Source organism: Labrus bergylta, chromosome 7, assembly GCF_963930695.1.
Source record: "Labrus bergylta chromosome 7, fLabBer1.1, whole genome shotgun sequence".
NCBI classification, from domain to species: domain Eukaryota; kingdom Metazoa; phylum Chordata; class Actinopteri; order Labriformes; family Labridae; genus Labrus; species Labrus bergylta.
The window spans coordinates 21486622-21505500 of record NC_089201.1 but is presented as its reverse complement, the minus strand read 5'-3'; the positions used below and the strand labels follow the sequence as shown (position 1 = coordinate 21505500).

The 18879-nt window shown below is 40.7% G+C and overlaps 1 protein-coding gene across 9 annotated transcripts in view; it reads left to right on the top strand.

Annotated features, from left to right (window-relative positions):
* srpk2 (SRSF protein kinase 2) overlaps nucleotides 1-18879 on the top strand; it is a 74989-nt gene that overhangs the window by 15031 nt on the left and 41079 nt on the right. Inside the window, exon 1 of one of the 9 annotated variants that reach the window (XM_065957013.1) lies at nucleotides 6265-6978. The exons of 6 other annotated variants lie outside the window; for them this stretch is intronic. In XM_065957013.1, the coding sequence (XP_065813085.1) occupies nucleotides 6941-6978 (38 nt within the window). In that variant the 5' untranslated portion in view covers nucleotides 6265-6940. Of the gene's footprint in view, nucleotides 1-6264; nucleotides 6979-16352; nucleotides 16494-18879 lie in introns of those variants that run through there. 2 more of the 9 variants (XM_065957015.1, XM_065957009.1) reach the window with 2 other exon arrangements.

Sequence of the window (18879 nt, the reverse complement as noted above, 5' to 3'; positions counted from 1 at the left end):
AAAGCATTAACTGAAGTTTAGACAGCTAACCGATAATCACCAAAAATATATCATCAACGAGAATTGAAATTCCAACTAAAAATGTAAATATGTTTCACAACACAAGCAACACATTGATAACAAATGACTAAAACTGGGGGAAAACTCATCAATTATATTTTTTTCAGGCCAAATCTATTACCTGTGGTTTAAGCATAGAAATCACAGCTCATGACAATTACAATATTAAAAACAAAAAAAAAAACAGTCCAATACATTTCTTTTAAACAATCGCCAAAGAAAATGTAATATCAGGGTCAGTTGGGTTATTATATTATGTGTGATGTGTCATTATTTCGCTTGTCCTATCCTACATTATTGTGCTGGAAGAGAGTTAAAAAAGAAAAAGAGGCCCGTTTGCCTTTGTGCTTGGTTGGCTTAGTGTTGCCAGACCACATGTGTGATAAAATCCATTTAAACACATCAGCCTGGTGAAGCAGCTGAGGTCATAGTGCAGGAAGAGAGGGCGAAGGTCACACATTCATCAGTTAAACACACACCACTTAGCTAATGAGCTATCACTCACCTTCACACACAAACACACGGTGAAACACACACACTTGGCACAAATACTGGATCATAATCTCACATTTTTTTTTACATTTCCCTTTAGGTATCTATAAATCCCCTCCTCTTCCTCTCTCTTCACCCTTTTACTGCACAGCACACACTTCCTTTATCTTACAAAGTGCACACATTTCAAACATACTGCTGTACAGTGCGCTTCCCCGGGGTAATGAGACGCAGAAAGTGCAAGCTGCTTACCTGTGTGTATGTCGGAATGAATTACGAGCACTCACGCTGACCGACCAATAAGTGTTTGTGTGTTTGGAAAGAAGATTTATGACTTTTTGTCCTAAACTAGAAGATTCAGAGTGATGTGACGTGAGGAACAGATCGAATTGTTTCTGAAGCCCTGGACTCCTCCAATTATCTGCCAATAGGACTTTTTAATGGTCGATGTTCCAGTGTGTCATATCAGGAAAAGCATAGACAGATGTGACTCATAACAACAATGGCTGCATTGCATTAATGTTACCCAGCTCTATTTTCTTGTGTCTATGCAGACTGGGATCATATTACGGGGACACTTTCTTATGACAAGGAACATGATCTAAAAAGTACGGTACTTAATGCAAGACATTTCACACGACCACACGTACCTTCATTGAACTAATTAGTTATTTTTGAATTGAATGAATTGGGGATGTTTCTAGTGATCTCATTCAGAATAGTTGACTAGTCTAAAGGTAAGAAAACACTTTGAGTCAGTCAAAATGTAGTACAATTTATTTAGCACTCAGTAAACAGTTTAAAAACCATATTGCGTGTAGCCTATTTCATTGTTATTTATTGTTACAAATATTAAATTGGTTTGCCAATGAGGCTAACAGAAGCAGTGCTAGCACCACCAGCCTTCATTCCTCCATACAGTTTAATGTCCACATGGCTAAAAGTGGTTAGGCAGCGCTCTGGTTGAGTGGTTAGATATGCCATTTAAGTTAACTGCTGGTTAACATCCTGGCAGTAGTGAGGAGTGAAAGGCCCATTAACTGGAGCCCAGGCTACTGGTGGGTGGTTACAGCTTAGATACAACATTTAACCATGGCAGCGTTGTGGGCCTGCACATGAATAAAAATAGTGATTAGGTTTAACCAACTAGCAATTCTGTTGCAGACTAGCAGGAATGATGACGTTTAATCTGCAGTCGTCTAATCAGGTACATTCCTCGAATGAATAGCAGTCTGTACTCAAGCTGGATTGTGTTATCTTTTTAAAGATTTCATTATTTTAAGCCTTTTGATTTTCAATCTTTGTAATATTCCAAAAATTAACTCCAATAATAATAAACAAGTGTTTTGCTTTAGGCTGTTTGCATTTGTGAATCATGTGCTTGAATCTCATATTTTTTTGATGAATATAGCCAATTATTACTGCAATCAGTTCAAAAATGTGTCAAACTCTATAAATCTTTGGAGTTTTTGAGCTGGTATGATTGGATTATGCACCAATGTGTACTATAATCACAGTTATTCAGGAGGCTGCTCTCTTACAAATACAAATATTTTCTTTTCATTTTTAAACTTCTACAATTTTTAATTTCTGTTAAAAGCAGAAAAGAGAAATGGAATACCTTACGATGTTTACATTTCTTTGTAATGTTTCTCTGCTTTCTCTGACCTATGCATTTGAAGAGCATTGTACTGAACCATGCAACTCCTGCTTGTGTGTGCAGATATACAGTATCCACCAATAATGCTATGCGGTCTATGTTCTAGGCGAGTGTACCCCATATGGAAGTCCGCAGCAAGAGAAAAAGCTGCTCTAAGGCAGACCTGAGGCTATAAATATGTCCATCATTCTGGACATTAACTGCTTTTAACACGAGAACACACACATTACGATAAGCTACTCTGTGTGCATGTTATTGTGTGTCTCTCCACTTGAGGGCAGTGTTTCCTACGGCTGCTGACACAAAGAGCATAGTCACTGTTGAAGAAGCAGCATCTTCCTCGTCTGTCTACTGGATTGTGTTACTCTGTGATTTCTGTTACTTCACTTGTGTTTGAGTGTACTGTATGTCCAAGAGCAATTTGCAGTGGGACATGTGTGTGTGTGTGTTAGTGTGTGTGTATGTTAGCAGTGTTTAAACCCCCTCTCTCTCCCCAGCATCCACCAGGCAGAGAGGAGAAGTAGGCCGCTTAAAGATAGCTCCCGGCAGCCTCAATACCGGCTCCCAAAATATATCTGCTCATGAGAGTCATCATCTCCTCTCCCTCCCCCTCTTTTCTTATTCTTCTTTTGCTCCTTCTGCTTCTGAAAATGGAACCACAATCAGCTTTGAATTTGTAAAAACGACAGCCTCTTAGAATACTCTGTGGTAAGGATGTTTGGATGGATTTGTGTGGATGTGTCCTTTATGTGAATGAGCTTTTCATTTGCTCTTTAATTTTAGGGGGGGAGGGTCTAATTTGGCAGTTACCCCATTGGAAACCTGAATTGTACAACAACATCCATCAAAATCAGGGACTCTTCCACTCATGGTTCCCCGTTGGTATTGTACCCAGGGTGTGAATTTTTTTTTTTTTAATTGTTAAATAATCAGTTGATTATTTTCCATTGAAAGGATAAGTTGTTGGGCCCAAAAGATACAAAAATAAAAGGTGATAAAATGTAGAAAAGGGCTTACAGAAGCCCAAGATTACATCCTCTAAAGCCACTATAATATCCAATTCAAGCAGCATGAATGAAACAATGATAATGTTGAAAAGATGAATACATTCTGAACAGTTGCAGACACAATTATAAGTTTACAACTAATGGAAAACTTATCGTTGCAGGTCTCGAAATATATGCTTAAGTTGGGGAAATTCCTGCCGCAGTTACTTTGAGCACTCCAAATATTTAGCTTTAAATAGAAACAAGTAACACAAGTTGATTATAGAGCAGCAACCTCAAAGGTGGAATGGTTTATTGATATTAAAAATGGTTGGTGATTCATTTTCAACAGCTAAAAAAATACTTATATTTCAGCACAAATTGAAACAATTGCCCTGATTCTTTTAGTGTTTCATGTGGCTTTTTTTTCTTGCTCTTCTCTCAATCATTTATTTCTACAATAACATACAAATTAGTGGTCATGCATGTGAATTAGTGAGTGTTAAACGGGTGATCTGTGAGGTCCTATTCCTGCATTATATTACATGACTCCAGGCTCCCTGTGACCCTGGCTCCCTGTGACCCTGAAAAAAAAAAAAACAGGTTATGGAAAATAAATGGATAAAAAGTGGAGTGCACATTAGCTCAATATTCCTCTCGCTGTCTGGATGCGCAGAGACCCGGTGTGTACTTTACCCCCCATTGGCCCACATCCACAGAGAATGAGGACAATAGTTTGGCTCAGAGACATGTGTGCCTAATGTAGTCCTTTTATGTGGGAAAGTGGAACTGTATGGAAATAGGAGAGAAAGGGGGATTGTTGTGTGCCGGTTTATCTTATGTCTGTCTGTCTGCCTCTGATAGCATTCAGATGTATGGCTACAGTGTTTATTTTGAAAATGTACCTCTTTATTAACATTCAAACTGCAGCAGCTGGTGCAAAAAAAACAACTAACAGCAGCATAAGGGACTAGACAATGATGAAACATTGCTCTATATGGATAAGAATTGATTGTTTTCTCTAATCTTCGTATTCTGTTCTGCACATTCATGATTTTAATCAATACAAAACAAATGAATGTAAGATTAAGGTTTTCGTGTTTGAACAGTTTTGTTCGATCTGATTCATAGTGGAATCCACTCAGAATAATAATAATATTTTTTTGTTCACATCTTACAAAATACAGATAAACTACAGTTATGTATAATGTTTATTCTTTCAAAATTACAATATCCATGGTAATATAATCTATTTTAATGCGCTATCCAAGACCAGATTAGCTTCAATTCTACCATGTATTGTTGTATTGTTTTTTTTACCGACTCGCTGGATTGCATAGGCAGCGGGTCCGATTGGGGAACAGCTTAATGAATCCATCTGAAAATTCACTTCAGATACCTGATCTTACATGACAACTCTCAATCAACATTTCATATTTTATTTTCTTCGAAGTCTTAATACTTAATACATTTTGCCATACACTGGACATACAGAAATATGGAAAAATAATTTCTTTCCAAACCAGGGTGCAAACCACAATAGTATAAAGAAATTATAAGAGATATCAAATAAGACTATAAATCTACAGAAAATACAGAAAATAGAAATAAGATTTGAGCAAAGTACCAGGGGAAACAACATTGTCTGCTGCTGAAATGACTTCTTTTTTGTTTGAAGCCACATTCAGGAATGGAGCAAATCCAGTCCTGCTGGTATTTTGTCACGAACCAAAATATTGGTCAGATCTGGATGACTAGGCATGATGGCCCTGCATGAAAACGAAGGGATGACCAAAGTGATAACAAATCATCCTGAGACATCAATGTGTCTCCTACATGCCATCCCAATCCTTAAAATAGTTCTTCATATATACCTATAACTAAATAAATATCAACCTAATGATGGAATAGTCAAGTGATTTTTCCTCAGCAACTATTAATGTCTAAAGAAAATGTCACATCAGTCTATTAAAAAGCTGGTGAAATATTTCTGTCTGGACCAGAGGGGTGGTCTGTCCGTCTTTCTAAAAAAAAAAAGTGATGTCCTTGGTGCTATTTGAGAAGCATGGCAAAAGACCAGATGAGAGAACCTGTTTTTTGGTTTACCCAGCAAAATAAATACCTGACAAAACAGGATATTTCATCCAACTGATGGCCAGTCTAACACCACCACGAAGCAGAATTTGCAACATATTGCATTGACCTAAAACACAAAGAGAACTCTCTTACCCTGCCTCTCTTTCTTTGATTCATGCGAATATCTTTGCTGTTTGAATTATAATAAAACTGTTTCTACAATTCTACAATTCACTTAGCAGACTCTTTTATCCAAAGCGATGTACAGTTTAGCATCGTATTGTTGACAAATTGCTAAAAATAATTATTGACTTGTAGATACTGTAAACTCTTGTACAGTATTTGTTCCTCATGCCATCTCCATGGTTGACTAGTCTCTTTAACCTCAGGATGCCCCCTTTCAACCCCTGCTGTGCATTTTCATACATACACACACCCATACGTATAAATGCACACACATACATCCACATACCCACACACCATTATTGAGGTCAGATTGAGCGATAGAGACAGACCCCCATCATGGAACACCCTCTGGCTACCTCTCTGTGAGCTGTTCACTCATGTAGAAGCAGACCCATCTGCCTAGAGAGATGCAGAGAAAATAGAGACGGGGCGGGACACAATATCAAATTGTGCATTAACATTGCCCAGCATCCAGAAAACACAGAGGTGGAAATGGGGGATTGGAGAGAAAGAAAAGGGGGGAGGATGTAGATGGAGAAGAAAAGAGGGGGAGAGTGCAAGGCAGATCTGTGCGGCGTTGCCCTGAGATACAGGATGTCGTAATAAGGCAATTGGGAGAGAGAGAGAGAGAGAGAGAGAGAGAGAGAGAGGTAGAGAGAGGCAGGCCTATTCAGAGGGGAAAGGGGGGGAGGCGAGTGCACCTCAAGGAGAAAGATATACATTTTACTGTTGCTGTGACAGGCTGACACCCCTCTGCATGTGCTGAAAGTGGAACGTTCCAGCTCGCTCTGGGCTCTGTTGTTGTGCAGAGCTGCAGAAGGCCTGATAGAGCCAGCTAGACAGAGAGAGCAGGAAGGGAGGGATAGAGGGACGAGAGACAGACACACACACACACACTGTGGATCCAGATCCTTGTGTATTCATTTCATCTCCCCGTTCAACCAGCGACACCAGAGAGGAAGGACACAAAGAGGAGGAAGAGGAAAACAAAAAAAAAAAAAGGAGTTTCAGTGAAAGCAGGGACAGTGAAAGAGTGGCAAGGTGAAAGAGGAGAAGGAAGGAAGGAAGGAAGGAAAGGGAGGGAGGAAGGAGGAAGGGGCATGAGGAGGGGCGTCTGACTGACATTGCTGCTCTTGCTATCACACATCCAGCCAGATTGTGCAGTGCACAGTTGCTGCTCTTTTTTTTTTTTTCCCCCTTTTTGAAGCTTGTCCTCCATCCTTTCTTCTCCTCCGAGCAAGAGGACAAGAGAGACAGAGAGGAGGAAGAGGAGGAGGAGGGAAAAGGACGAGGAGGAGAAGAAGAAGGAGGAGGAGGAGGAGGAGGGGATGAGGCAGTAACCCTCTCCTCTCCTTTACACAAGACACACAGCAGAGAGAGATAGGGAGAGCACATCAAAAACAGAGAGAAAGCAGCATTCTGTTCTATTTCGCCGTCTCCTGTGGTCCCTCGGCCAGCGAGCGGCTAACAGGCACCGCTCATGTCCGTGAACTCGGAGAAATCCTCGTCCCCTGAAAGGTAACACCTCCTTCCCTCTCTCCTTCGCTACCTCTTCATCCCATTATGTCTGCGTATGTCTGCATGTCCATCTTTTCCATCTCTTATTTTATATTCCTCCTCCTCTCCTCCTCTCCTACCGCCAACCCCCTCAGCTCCTCCATGTTTTGTATCCTCTCCTCTTTGAGTTTCTCTTTCTGTCTGAGGTTCCTATGCTCGTTTCTTCTATTGTCTGGGTCACAGCAGTTTGACTGTAGCATGGAGAGAAAAAAAAAAAAAAACAACGCATTTGTTCATTGTTGCATGGTGCAAAAGAAGGGAACATCCTGCCTTACAGTCTTTTAAACATATGCAGCAAATACCGAACCCTCACTTGAAGCTCATCTCAAAAACAATCTCCGTCATACGCTGAAGCTGCTGCTGCTGCTGCCATTGCCTTCTGAAGCTGCAACATCCCCTATGACAACAAAACACACACTCACACACACACACACACAGGCCAACACACAGACTCACACACTGTCTCTTTATGGCGTTGGAGCACACACAGCTTACACAGCAAGAGTGTCAACACATGTCAACATTAGCAGCACCAACAGCAGCAGCAGCAGCAGCAGCAGCATCTCAGCAGCGATGCAAGACAACAGCTCGCCACATGACGCACCTCAGTGCATAGCATTACTGAGCAATGGCACCTCTGAATGCCTCAAAACTCCCAACCTGCACACCCCAGCAGCTTTATAACGTTTTCACCAGCTAGAAGTCATTTGGATATGGTGTGAAACATCATTTGTTGATGTGAAGCATGAAAAGCAAAGTCACAAGGGATTACCAGTCACATGGATATCTGTGGCTAATTGAAAAAAAGCAAAAAAACATGCAGACAAAGACATACATACATCATTTTGAAATACTGTTACAGAATATTTCACAATACATTTAGAGCACATGTCTCTAAGCTAGCCATTGTTCAGAGTTATCCTAGCGTTGCTTATTCAGTACAGATGACCTCTTTTATCATTTGTCGCTTATGCTTAATAAGAGACCCCCATTTAGATTTACAACATCAAAGTGAGCTTCTTTTTCTTTTAGCGTTTCTTTGATGTTCCTTATTTAGCAAATGCCTGTTGTTGTTGTTGTTGTTGTTGTTGTTGTTTTGGTCTAAGAGTGACTTCAGTTGATACTTGGTCAATTAAAAAAGGGGAGCTGTGATTTATTTTTCTTAAAAACAAATCAACAAGGGACTCTGTTGTTGGTAGTTCCATTTTTGTTTCAAGCAGCGAATCAAGACGTCAAAAGTCGTGATGTGGTGTGTCCGAAACCGCTTTCCTGCGCGCTTTAAGAACCCATATCCATTCATATCTGTTTTCAGTGTGCCCACATTCCTTTTTCCAGTGTGCAAATGCGGAAAGAGCTCGATTTGACGGGTGCTGGAGGGTGAGGAGCAGGCAGACTGGATGACTCAGGTAGCCACTGATGCTGTGCCAAGTACGATCAGGCAGAGCTGCTGCCATCCACACAAGCTAGCGCCAGACCCCAGACTGGCACACTCGAAACACAGCGCGGTGGGCACGCAGATAGGCAGGCGTAAATGGGCACTAACAATATCAAGCATTATTACATGGACAGTTGGGCACAGAGGAGAGCGGCGTCAACAGTGGCGGATTTGGATGGAAATGAAGTGAAGTTTAATTTTGAGGAAAAGGAAGTGGCAGTGGGTACACATGGTGCACAGAGGCCTTTTGGGCGTAAATGCACTTATATGTGGCGCATCTGAACATGAAAAAAGCCATCCTCGTGCACAAGCGTATAAAGAGCATCATCTTGCAGGCATGGTGTGCCGAAGTTTGTTCATTTCAACACTTGGCTAGTTTTCCCCCTTCTCTATTGTTTGGGTCAAAGTGGTCTGACTGTAATTAAGACTAATGCGGTCCCTTGTTGCATGGCAGGTAGCAACAAAGAGCTACACTCAGGCACACAATGCTGCCACCTGTAACGGCTGCAACATCTCAAATGACAACGGCAACAAAGCATGCAACTGCCTTTTGGGTCTCCATCTCAGGTCAACCAGAATATCTTAACAGGGGATTTAGTACAACTAGTCTTGAGGTAATTGATTTGTATTGCTCTGCGTTATTTTACAAATACCTAATAACTCTATCAGAACTGCTAATTACCTTTGTGCTTCAAGCTTGATCTGAGTTCTAGCTGAACTGGACACAGAGGATTAGAGGGGAATGTGCAGCTCTGCGAGACTAACATTGACAACTGGGTTGCCATTCAAACTGGATACATACAGAGTTCAAACATCTTGCTTACATAGAATAAAAGTGCACCCTTATTCTATAGATATTTATGAGTTGGCAACTCTAGAAAGAGACTGATATAGCAAGGGATGATGATGAACCCTATAAAGATGCAAGTACAGTATTTTATTCCATCACGTATATAAACTTATTGGACTGCCGGTAAAGATAGTAGTACACAGAATTTGTTGAAAAACAAGCTGCTATGAGATGTTTTTGTATGCTATTTAGATTTTTTTTTTCTCATGATAACCTGACCTTTACTGATTTACTACTTGAAATTGTATGTATTGATAATGAATGTGCGCAGGCGACTAAAAGAGAGGAAGATCAAATGGAGTAACAGCACAGGCATGTGGATGTTAACTTGCAATTAGAACCATAGGCAGGTGGTGCTAGCATGTTAGCATTCAATAAATTGTGCCAATTTTTTTTACAGTTTTCTTACCTTTAGACCATCTAACTATGGTCTGAATTAAAATTTCTGTTTAATCAACAGAGAAAATAGCCACTAGGAACATCCCGAATAAAGATAATATGCATAACAGTCTGTTGCCTTCCTAATAACCATAATGTTTATCCTACTAACTTTCTTTGATAATAATTGATGCACAAAAAGCCTTTGTGAAATTATTCAGATATTGGACATATTCTTTAGTTGTTTATATTTGTGTATGGACTCTGTGGAAGTTTTTTCTGTCTACAGCAGCATCTTGGCCCCAGGCACCCTACACAAACATGCACTCTGTGGTGATTCATTTGGGATGTGCAGTAACATGTTTGTCAACATCAAGGCAGGATAGGTGGGATCATTTATGTGCTAAACCGAAAGGATGGATGGAGTTGGGCCTGAAAAGAGCAAGAGGCAGCACGGTGACAAATCCCTCTTGGAGCACTTGAGTTAGGAAGACGACCCAATTGTGTAACTTGGCACTGGAGGCATGGTGGATATGGAGATGGATGGAGGGGAAGGAGTGTGTGTGTGTGTGTGTGTGTGTAAGGATATGTTAGTGTTTTGACATCAGCAGCAGCTTAAATCTTCTTTCCGCGGTGTGATGGCTCGTCAGTTTAGGTCATAACCGACGCTGTTGGGCGGAGGGCTTACTTATGTCCTTTGAAGACACGTTCTTTAAGGATTAAAGGAAAGTTGAACAAATAAACACCCAAAGGTCAAGAGTTGAGCGGCATTGTTTGAAAGGCTTTCTCGCACTTCTTGCAGCGAGTTAAAGACAGGACGGCTGAGAGGTTATTGTTGGGTAACTTCACCGCCTTTGAAGCTGATTGTCAATTTTCGGGCTCTGTTTCTTAGAAAGTGTAGTTCTTAGGCAAGCTTTTGACGGTATGATGTCCACTTCAAAGTGTGCATGAAGCAGATTAAAGAAGGCAGGTGGAAGCACGGTCTTAAATTAGCATATGATCCATATGCATGATCTGAGCGTTCCTGTGAGTGTGTGTGTGTGTGTGTGTGTGTGTGTGCGCTTGTGTTTCAGTGGGTGGCAGTGTGCATCTGCACCTTGTAAGTGTGATTGGATGATGCATGATTTTTACTGCGATTACTGACACTGCCAACCTTCACAGAGAGGGGTGAGGGGGGGGGGGGGGAGAGGAAGGAAATAGGACAGGTGTGAGGGAAAGTGGGAGGCAGAATAAGACCGACAGATAAATACAAAATGTAGCATCACAAAAAAGCCAGAATCATTTGGAAATATTTCCAAAAGATTCTTAAAGTTTCCATCGTATCTTCTCTCATCTGCTTGACACATGTTGAATCTCAAGATTGATTTAAAGTACAAAGCAACTTCCTCCATGCCTTTTCTAACCTTTTCTCCTTCATATCCATGAAGCTGAGCAATATTTTCACTATGACGATGTTTTTCTTGATCAGTTTGCAAAATGCTTGCTCTGTAAGTGTCAAAACATAATTTAAGTGCTCTGAAGAGCCTAAAGTTATTTCTTGTATTTGCTCATGTTCTCTGATAAGCAGTCCAGAACCATGACATACTCAATTTAGAGCTGCGTCAAACAATCTATTAACTGCATGGTCGACTGAATGAAAAGCAATTTTTTGATATTTTAAAAAAGTGATAGAATGATTTCAGCCATTTTCAAGTAAAGAGGCCAAACAAAAGGTTGTTTCAGCTTCTCAAATTTGATGATTTGTTTGTCAAATGTGATGGTAAATTAAATATTCTTGGGGTTGAGAATGATATGAAGTAGTTGAATATGTACTTCTGGGCTGTTGGACATTTTGATTCGTTCTTTTTGGTTTGATTTAATTATTTATCAAGAACATATTATGACAATGACAATATTTTCTAGTTGTTTCCTGAATTCAGCTCACTACTTTTTTAAGGAGACCATCACATATGCACATTAACAATGTGACAACAGGAACAGTTGTGTTTTTTCCTTATAAAAGAGCCAGGACAGAATGGAAAGAGATTAAACGTTGGCGAAAGATAAAAGGGAGGAGAAAATGTGTGCAGAAAGAGCAGGAGATGAGTCTTTGTGTGCTCTGTTAATGCTGCATGTGCCTGTGTGAGCCAGACCAATTCTGCAGCGCAACGTCACATCCATCTTTGCAAGAACGGGGCCATGGCAGCTTTCACATTCACACACACATTGTGTTCATGCAGCTTCAACTGGCCTACGCGGCCTCCACCATCTTCTCTGGTCCGACCTACTTGGCTTCAGACACACACAAGCGCACACCCAGACACGAGCAGCCCCAGCCATGCAGCGACATGACAATAGCTAATGAAGCGTGGCAGGGAGCTAGCTAGCTAACTAGCCAGCTTGCCCTGCCTGTCTGGCTTTTCAGCCTCCATTATCCCCACCAGCCCCCCCCCCCCCCTCCCCTCCTATGTCTGGAAAGAAACCGATGAGTGCCTGTTCTTTCTCTTTTACCTCCTTTTTTCTCCTTTTTTGAGCCACTATTCTCCGTTAAGACCGAGGAATTAAGAATCTCCTCATGCATGATACCTTTTCGTGTTCCTCCATTATGTATTAATAGTAAATATAACTGGATGTGGGTGTAAGTGTTGCCAAAACTGCTCTGAAATCTTTCAAGCCCAGCAAACAAGTTTAACCTGTCTACGTAGCACAACTTCCTCGCACTTCCCCACGGAAAACACTGTGAATTTCCACCCTGCGCGGTGAAATCCTGTGTGGTTAATCAGTAATAAGAATCACTGAGTCAAACCTGCAGCAGTTGGGAACAAGACACCTCACGAGTGGTGTGTCTAACACGATTGCCATATCGATACCCCCAAGCAGCTGGTCACGTGATCCAGACCCAGGTACCCGATCTGGTATTTGTGCCTGGTTAGGATTGTGGTCTCAGCCAGTGAAGTGTAGAAGCAAAGGTCACGCTGTGGTATCAGTGGATGTACTGTAGAGTAAAGAGATATAAACTATAGCCCATTTTAAGTTTGCAATAAAACAATAGTGCTGTGACAAAGTTCCCCCGTCATTAAGCCTTTGTACTGATATTGATGCTCCAGTGTGTGTTACAGCGTTGCAGAAGCGCGAGGGACATGGCATGTAAACGCATAGCTGGAGCTTCACATTCCTATACACTTAGACATGCATACAAACAGCGCTGTTCCACCCTGCCAACTTCAAGGTTACACATGAACACCATTCTTTAGAAGTTCTAGGGGCGCTGGTGGCGCAGTGGTCAAGTGGCGCCAGGTTTGAATCCCAACTGTGGCTCCTTTCCTGCATGTCATTCCCTACTCTCTCTCTCTCCCTGATGTCCGACTCTTTCTACTGTCCTATCTCTCCATTAAAGGCACAAAAAGACCAAAAATAAATCTTTAAAAAAAAACAAAAGTTCTGGAAAATCCATACTGTAGTTGTAAAGCTATTCCAGTCTTGGCCATTTTTGGTATACAAAGACAAACATTACCATAATGTACTGAACGTGGTCTTTTAAAAGCTTTTTTTTTTGTATCCTCTTTTTCTGGACTTTGTGTGTTTGTGTCCAATAGTCCCAGTCCCTGTTGACTCAGTTTGTTTACATTTACAGCATTCCAGTCTTTTAACCCTGCTCCAGTTATGTCAGATTGCACACTTTGTCTCTCTCTGTCTTTTAAACCCTTCACTATCGCCTTCTGTTTTTTTAATTCTCACTTAACAACCAAGCCATTCTACCATTTAACCATATGTCTCCTTTTATCAATTGGTGTTTGTTCCATTCGAGGTTCTTAGTTCCTCTGTTGGAACTGGATCTCATGCAGTACTTATCTAATAAATAGTGATGGTCCTGTTCTCAGTTGGAGCCACTGTAGTAGAGTTATCAAATCCACCTTGTTAAGAATGTGTACAACATGCTTCATTTGCTTCGTGAACCAACATTTGTTTGGAGCTGTTAGGAATAAATTCATAATCTGCTCTAATTTTCTAACATCTGCTATTAGGTTACAATAACAATCATACTCAAGGTCCACAAAGTGGCTCACACTGTTAGTATTTTGTTAGCCACCCACTGTGCAGGAGGAGCTCATTGGTTTTTAATAAGCAATTGTAACAATGCTAATAATAAACAGTATTCCCATTATGCAATAAGATGTTGCAGAAAACGATGGAGGAAAAATAGTCCCTTTTGCTCTCCTGTCTTCCTGTGTGATGTCTTAAGCTGCCGTGTGGATTGTTAGCATACAGTTTGTGCCCTTTTTTTTTATTTTTTATTCTTACCGCTTTCTGCCTTCAGCGTTTTAGTCTTTCTGGAGTCGACTCACTGTGTAATTTATACGCAGCAGAAACAAGTAAATGGAGGAAGGAGAGCGAGGGATGGAGGAGGAATTTTAGATTTCTTTTCAGGAGAAGGAGCAGAGGATTTGGTACAGCGACAACCCTGAGATAGAGAGAGAGAAAGAGAGAGAGAGAGATGAATCCACAGAGGAATTGAGAAAGAGAGGATAAAGCAGACAGAAGAATGCCAGAGAGAGAAAGAGGGAGACGGAGACAGAGACATAGAGAGTGGAGAACAGGAGAGGACAGCAGAAAACCTCCAGAGAGAGAGGCGACGGAGACAGCTTGGGAGCCTCGGAAAGACGGAGATAAAAAGGAGAAAGGAGAGGAGGGGAAGATGGAGGGAGAAGATAGATGGTTCTCTGCAGACTTGCGCAGTGTGCTGGGTAATGCTAGGTCACAGGGAGACTAATCTCTACTGATGCTGCAGCGTCGAAGCAGAGGAATGATAATGGCCTGTTTGTGTTTGTGTGTGTGGGGAGGCATGCGTTTGTTTGTGGGGCTCCGCATATGCATCTGTGTGAAAAAAGATAGCACGTTGCATATAATGGTACCACTTTTTTCTCCGCACGCGCATAAAAACAAACCCATAAACATGTCCATACTCGCACACGTAACCCCTCATCAGCACCTTATGCCCTGTAGGACTGAGTCACTCGTCTGCTGCATAACTGAGAACAATATTCGCCTGTTGTGTCTGAGAAGACTGCAACAGTCAAGTGTCTTCCTGCTGCATGGTCGAGGCTGCTTTTTGCTGCTGTTCAGCCATGGGTGGGAGGGGCTTCTCAAGCTCTGGACCCCTGAAACACTTCCAGATTGTAAAAATGCCAACTCTGCTCGCCTAGCTCACACCCAGGAGTCTAGTTTCACATGAAAAGAGTAGTAGTATTACCAATAACGTCACAGTGGTGTGTGTCATCCTGTTACTGCTGGCACACACAGCAAGGCTGAGTTTGGCGATCATGGTCTCTTTATGTCATTAATACTCTCCTCTGTCTGGGAAGAGTCTACATAAGAGGCATAAGCGCTTGCTTATAATATTAGTTGTACACACACTTGAGTGGCTACAACAAAAAAACGTTTGTTACTACTAATTTAGAAAGTTGGTAAAAATTTGCTGACAATGTACGGTATGAAGCTGCAAGGCATGTTCGTTATGCCCCCTGTAGACAAAGTCGTTCTTCTTTTCCAGGCGAACTTGCAGTGTTGAATAATGAAGCCAATTCTGAAGTGAAAATCCTGCAGTTCATTGACTCACCAGAGGCTGGCTGCAGAAGCTTTGGACGTCACATACCCATTCAAAATACCTATTTTTTACAGCAGAAACAAATATGTTTTCAGTCCGGTTCAAAAAACGAAATTAGATCTGAATAGCATATGTCTTTATCCGTACGAACTGTACAAGGGGGGTGAAATTTTACACTCTCTCAGTTAGGATTTTATGAAAGATAAGAGTTATTTGTAATAAGACGCAGGTGGGCGCAGAGTTGGTGTAAGGTTGACAGAAAGTTTGTTTGAGGCAGCATTAATATGACAGCGGCCATCGCCGGACTTTAATAGCCTCCAATGGGTGATGTCACTGGGGTTTCATTCATGTTTATTAACAGTTTTTTCGCTGTTGATTTTGTCCTGTACGTGTATTAGGAAGGTTTCTTTTACAAAAAATGTCATCCTGTTGTCTTTTAACTGACAACTATTAACTCACTGAGAATTTTTGTCATTGAAAATTAAAGAAAAAAGATGTTTTCTACATCATACTGTCATACTGTCAGTCAGCCCCCTGGACCATTATTTATATTTAATTAAATTACATCCACCTTTTTATAACTGGCTTTATTTACCGCATGGTCCCCACACTAGAGGCTCCAGATTCACTCACTCACTGTCAACAGCAGCATGTGAAGCTTAGACTGCAGACACACAGGCATGCTAATGAGATGACATTTAAATCATATTATAAAGTTTTTTTGGGAGCAGCGTTGTCTGGAAGCTTAACTGTCATTGGATGTCTTTGCAGAGTGTTCACAGTGTATTTTAGGTAACCAGTTTGTTTAAATAGTCATATAGAGGGAGAGGTGTTAATGTGCTGTGGGTGTTGTATTTCTGATCTGTATGTGAGATATTGTGTTTGTGTCTGTATACAATATATGCATTCAGGCCTATGTTACAGTATGTATTTGCATTAGTGCATGCATGCTTATACGCTCAAAACTCAATCAGGCTTTGAGACGGATCCTTCGCAGGTGGGTGTCACAGTCCCACATGACTTCTGCTGGAATTCAAGGCTGGGTTGGTCCCTCCACTGCTGTATCCTAGAGTCTGCAGCAGAGAGCCGGAGACGCTGTGGTCTCTTTCCGTCCGTAATTCTATCCTATTTTCTTACCCAATGGAATTAAATTCAAGTTTGACCACCAAGAAGAAATGGAGTCTGGCTTTGTGTGTGCTGCGCCTCCGACATGGGGCTCTCCGAAACAGGTAGAGGGTGAAAATCTGAGAAAAATGATCTGAGAAGTAAAGTGTCAAGAGGGGCAGGATTGACTAAACTAATTGGATTCATTTTGGAAGGGTCCAGACAATGTGTGAGTCATAGTTTTCAATTGGTAAAGCTGAGTTTCAAGGTTATGTTGTGTCTTTAACCTATTACTTTTTATGTGATTCCTTCTCATGTTGAGAGGTGAAGAATGAGCGAGAGAAGGTGGCAAAAGGAAGGACTGGATCGACAGGACTAATAAGACAACTAGTGACCTTTATTCATGCACTGGCCAAGCTCATGGTTTCTGTTTTCTCGCATGGAAGTGCAAAATGCACAACATTGTTTCATTATAGAAATAGAGTGGGGCTGTGCATGGGTAGCTTATAGGGGCTTTACTGGTTATACTCCAATCATGTGTACATCAAATGTGATTTTATTCTGCCTCACTCACTTTTGGTTTCTCATCTGCTTGCTCTGGGGCTCACCTCCCAGGCTACGAAGAGGCTAACACTCTTGTTTATTGGTGGATGTTTTTGGGGGTATTGCGCACGTTTGTTTTCAGGCATCTCTGCTTGAAAACCTTTAAGAAAACCTCAGGTGGCGTAGTATATACAGTAGAGCTATAGTGTCAAGCAAGGCAGCTGATGATTTCACCCAGGAGTTGCTGTTCCAAGTCCCAAGTAAAACAAAATGTAAATGTTGTCTGATGTTTTTTTTTTTTTAAAAGGTACATGGTAAATGGAGTTGAGCTTGTATAGGGCTTTTCTAGCCTTTTGACTACTCAAAGCGTTTTTACATCGCACATCACACTTAACCATTGACACACTGATGGCAGTGGTTGCTATGTAAAGTGACCATCAGAAGTATCTAATCCCATTCACACACATTGATACGCTGCTGACAAAACTGGGATGAAGTGTCTTGCCTTAGGACACATCGGACGTGTAGCTGCATGAGATGGGGATTGTACCCCCAACTTTCTGGTTGAGAGGCGACCAACTCTACTAACTGAGCCACATCTGCCCACAAACCATGATCTTTTCCCAAACCTAGCATTATGTTTGTAGTTTCATGGGGTTTAGCTGGATTGAGCATCAAAAGTGCTGGGTTATGTTAAGGTGAAGATCATGGTTCAGACGGTAACTTTGGAGTATTATCCTCAAATGTGATTCAATGTTTTTCCATATTGTCAGGCCTATATACATTTAATAGCTTATTGTAGTTTGAGGGCAATGTAACATATAATGACCTCATTAAGATTGACATTCACTTTGATTGGCAGTAATTATGTGATTTAAAACCTGCTTCTGAAAACTAATGAAGTTATATTACTCTTCAGGATGATTATTGTTACGTTAAGCTCGAGAGGGAGATTTTCAATCACTGAAGCCCTTTGGGAGTTTAGAGAACGCTGCACCAACATAGCAAAAAATCTCAAAGGAAATAATCTTCAGAAAAGGTTAAGGGGTAATAATGGATTTGAAGTGTCTTAAAAATATAAATTGTGGTTGGCGTGTTTAGTTTTGGATTTTGAAAATTTCCGAAAATCGAAAAAGACCAAGTACTTTGAGTTTTCTGTTGTATCTTTCATCACAAGAAGTACACTGATTTACACAAGTCTCAAACCACAGACCAAAGAAAAAATCTTAAAAGCAATCTTGTTTTACTTTCTGTTTTTTTTTCCTTTAGGCTGTTTTTTTTTTTTTTTTTTACCATAATCTAATCAAAGCAGTCATATATAAGCCTGATTTACATGAGAAGTTATACACACACAACATCATTATTATTATATTACATTATCATCTATATATTATTCGACTTCATCAGGTACACTTGTACAATTTCTGCCAAAGCTCTGCCATGAATTCAACTTGAACTTTTACAAAACTTTTTACAAATTTTTCATCTTTTTGGGTGAAAACTTCAAAGGTCAGAATTCTACTTCATGTTTATTATTAGTGTCCCTGTGAGTGGTGGTGTTTCCATAATCTGTTCCCTGAAGTATGTAGACATGTATTAATGATAACGATGCCATATCAATTTCCATCAGACTGTGACGATCAAAAAAAATAAAAAATTCTTTAAGTTATTATCTTTGGCCTGGCTGTAGTTTTGGATCACAAACATCATTATCTGCTGTACCTGATGAAGTGGCCTCTGAATGGATGTGGCCCCATGATTTTGAAAATAAAGAATTTAGATAAATCTTAAATTGTATCCAAAACGTCTTCCAGCATTTCACTAATTTGTGTGCTAAATGTATTATATTACATTTAGCACATGTATTATATTACATTTAGCACATGTATTATATTACATTTCGCACATGTATTATATTACATTTCGCACATGTATTATATTACATTTAGCGGATCCTTCTCATTGAAC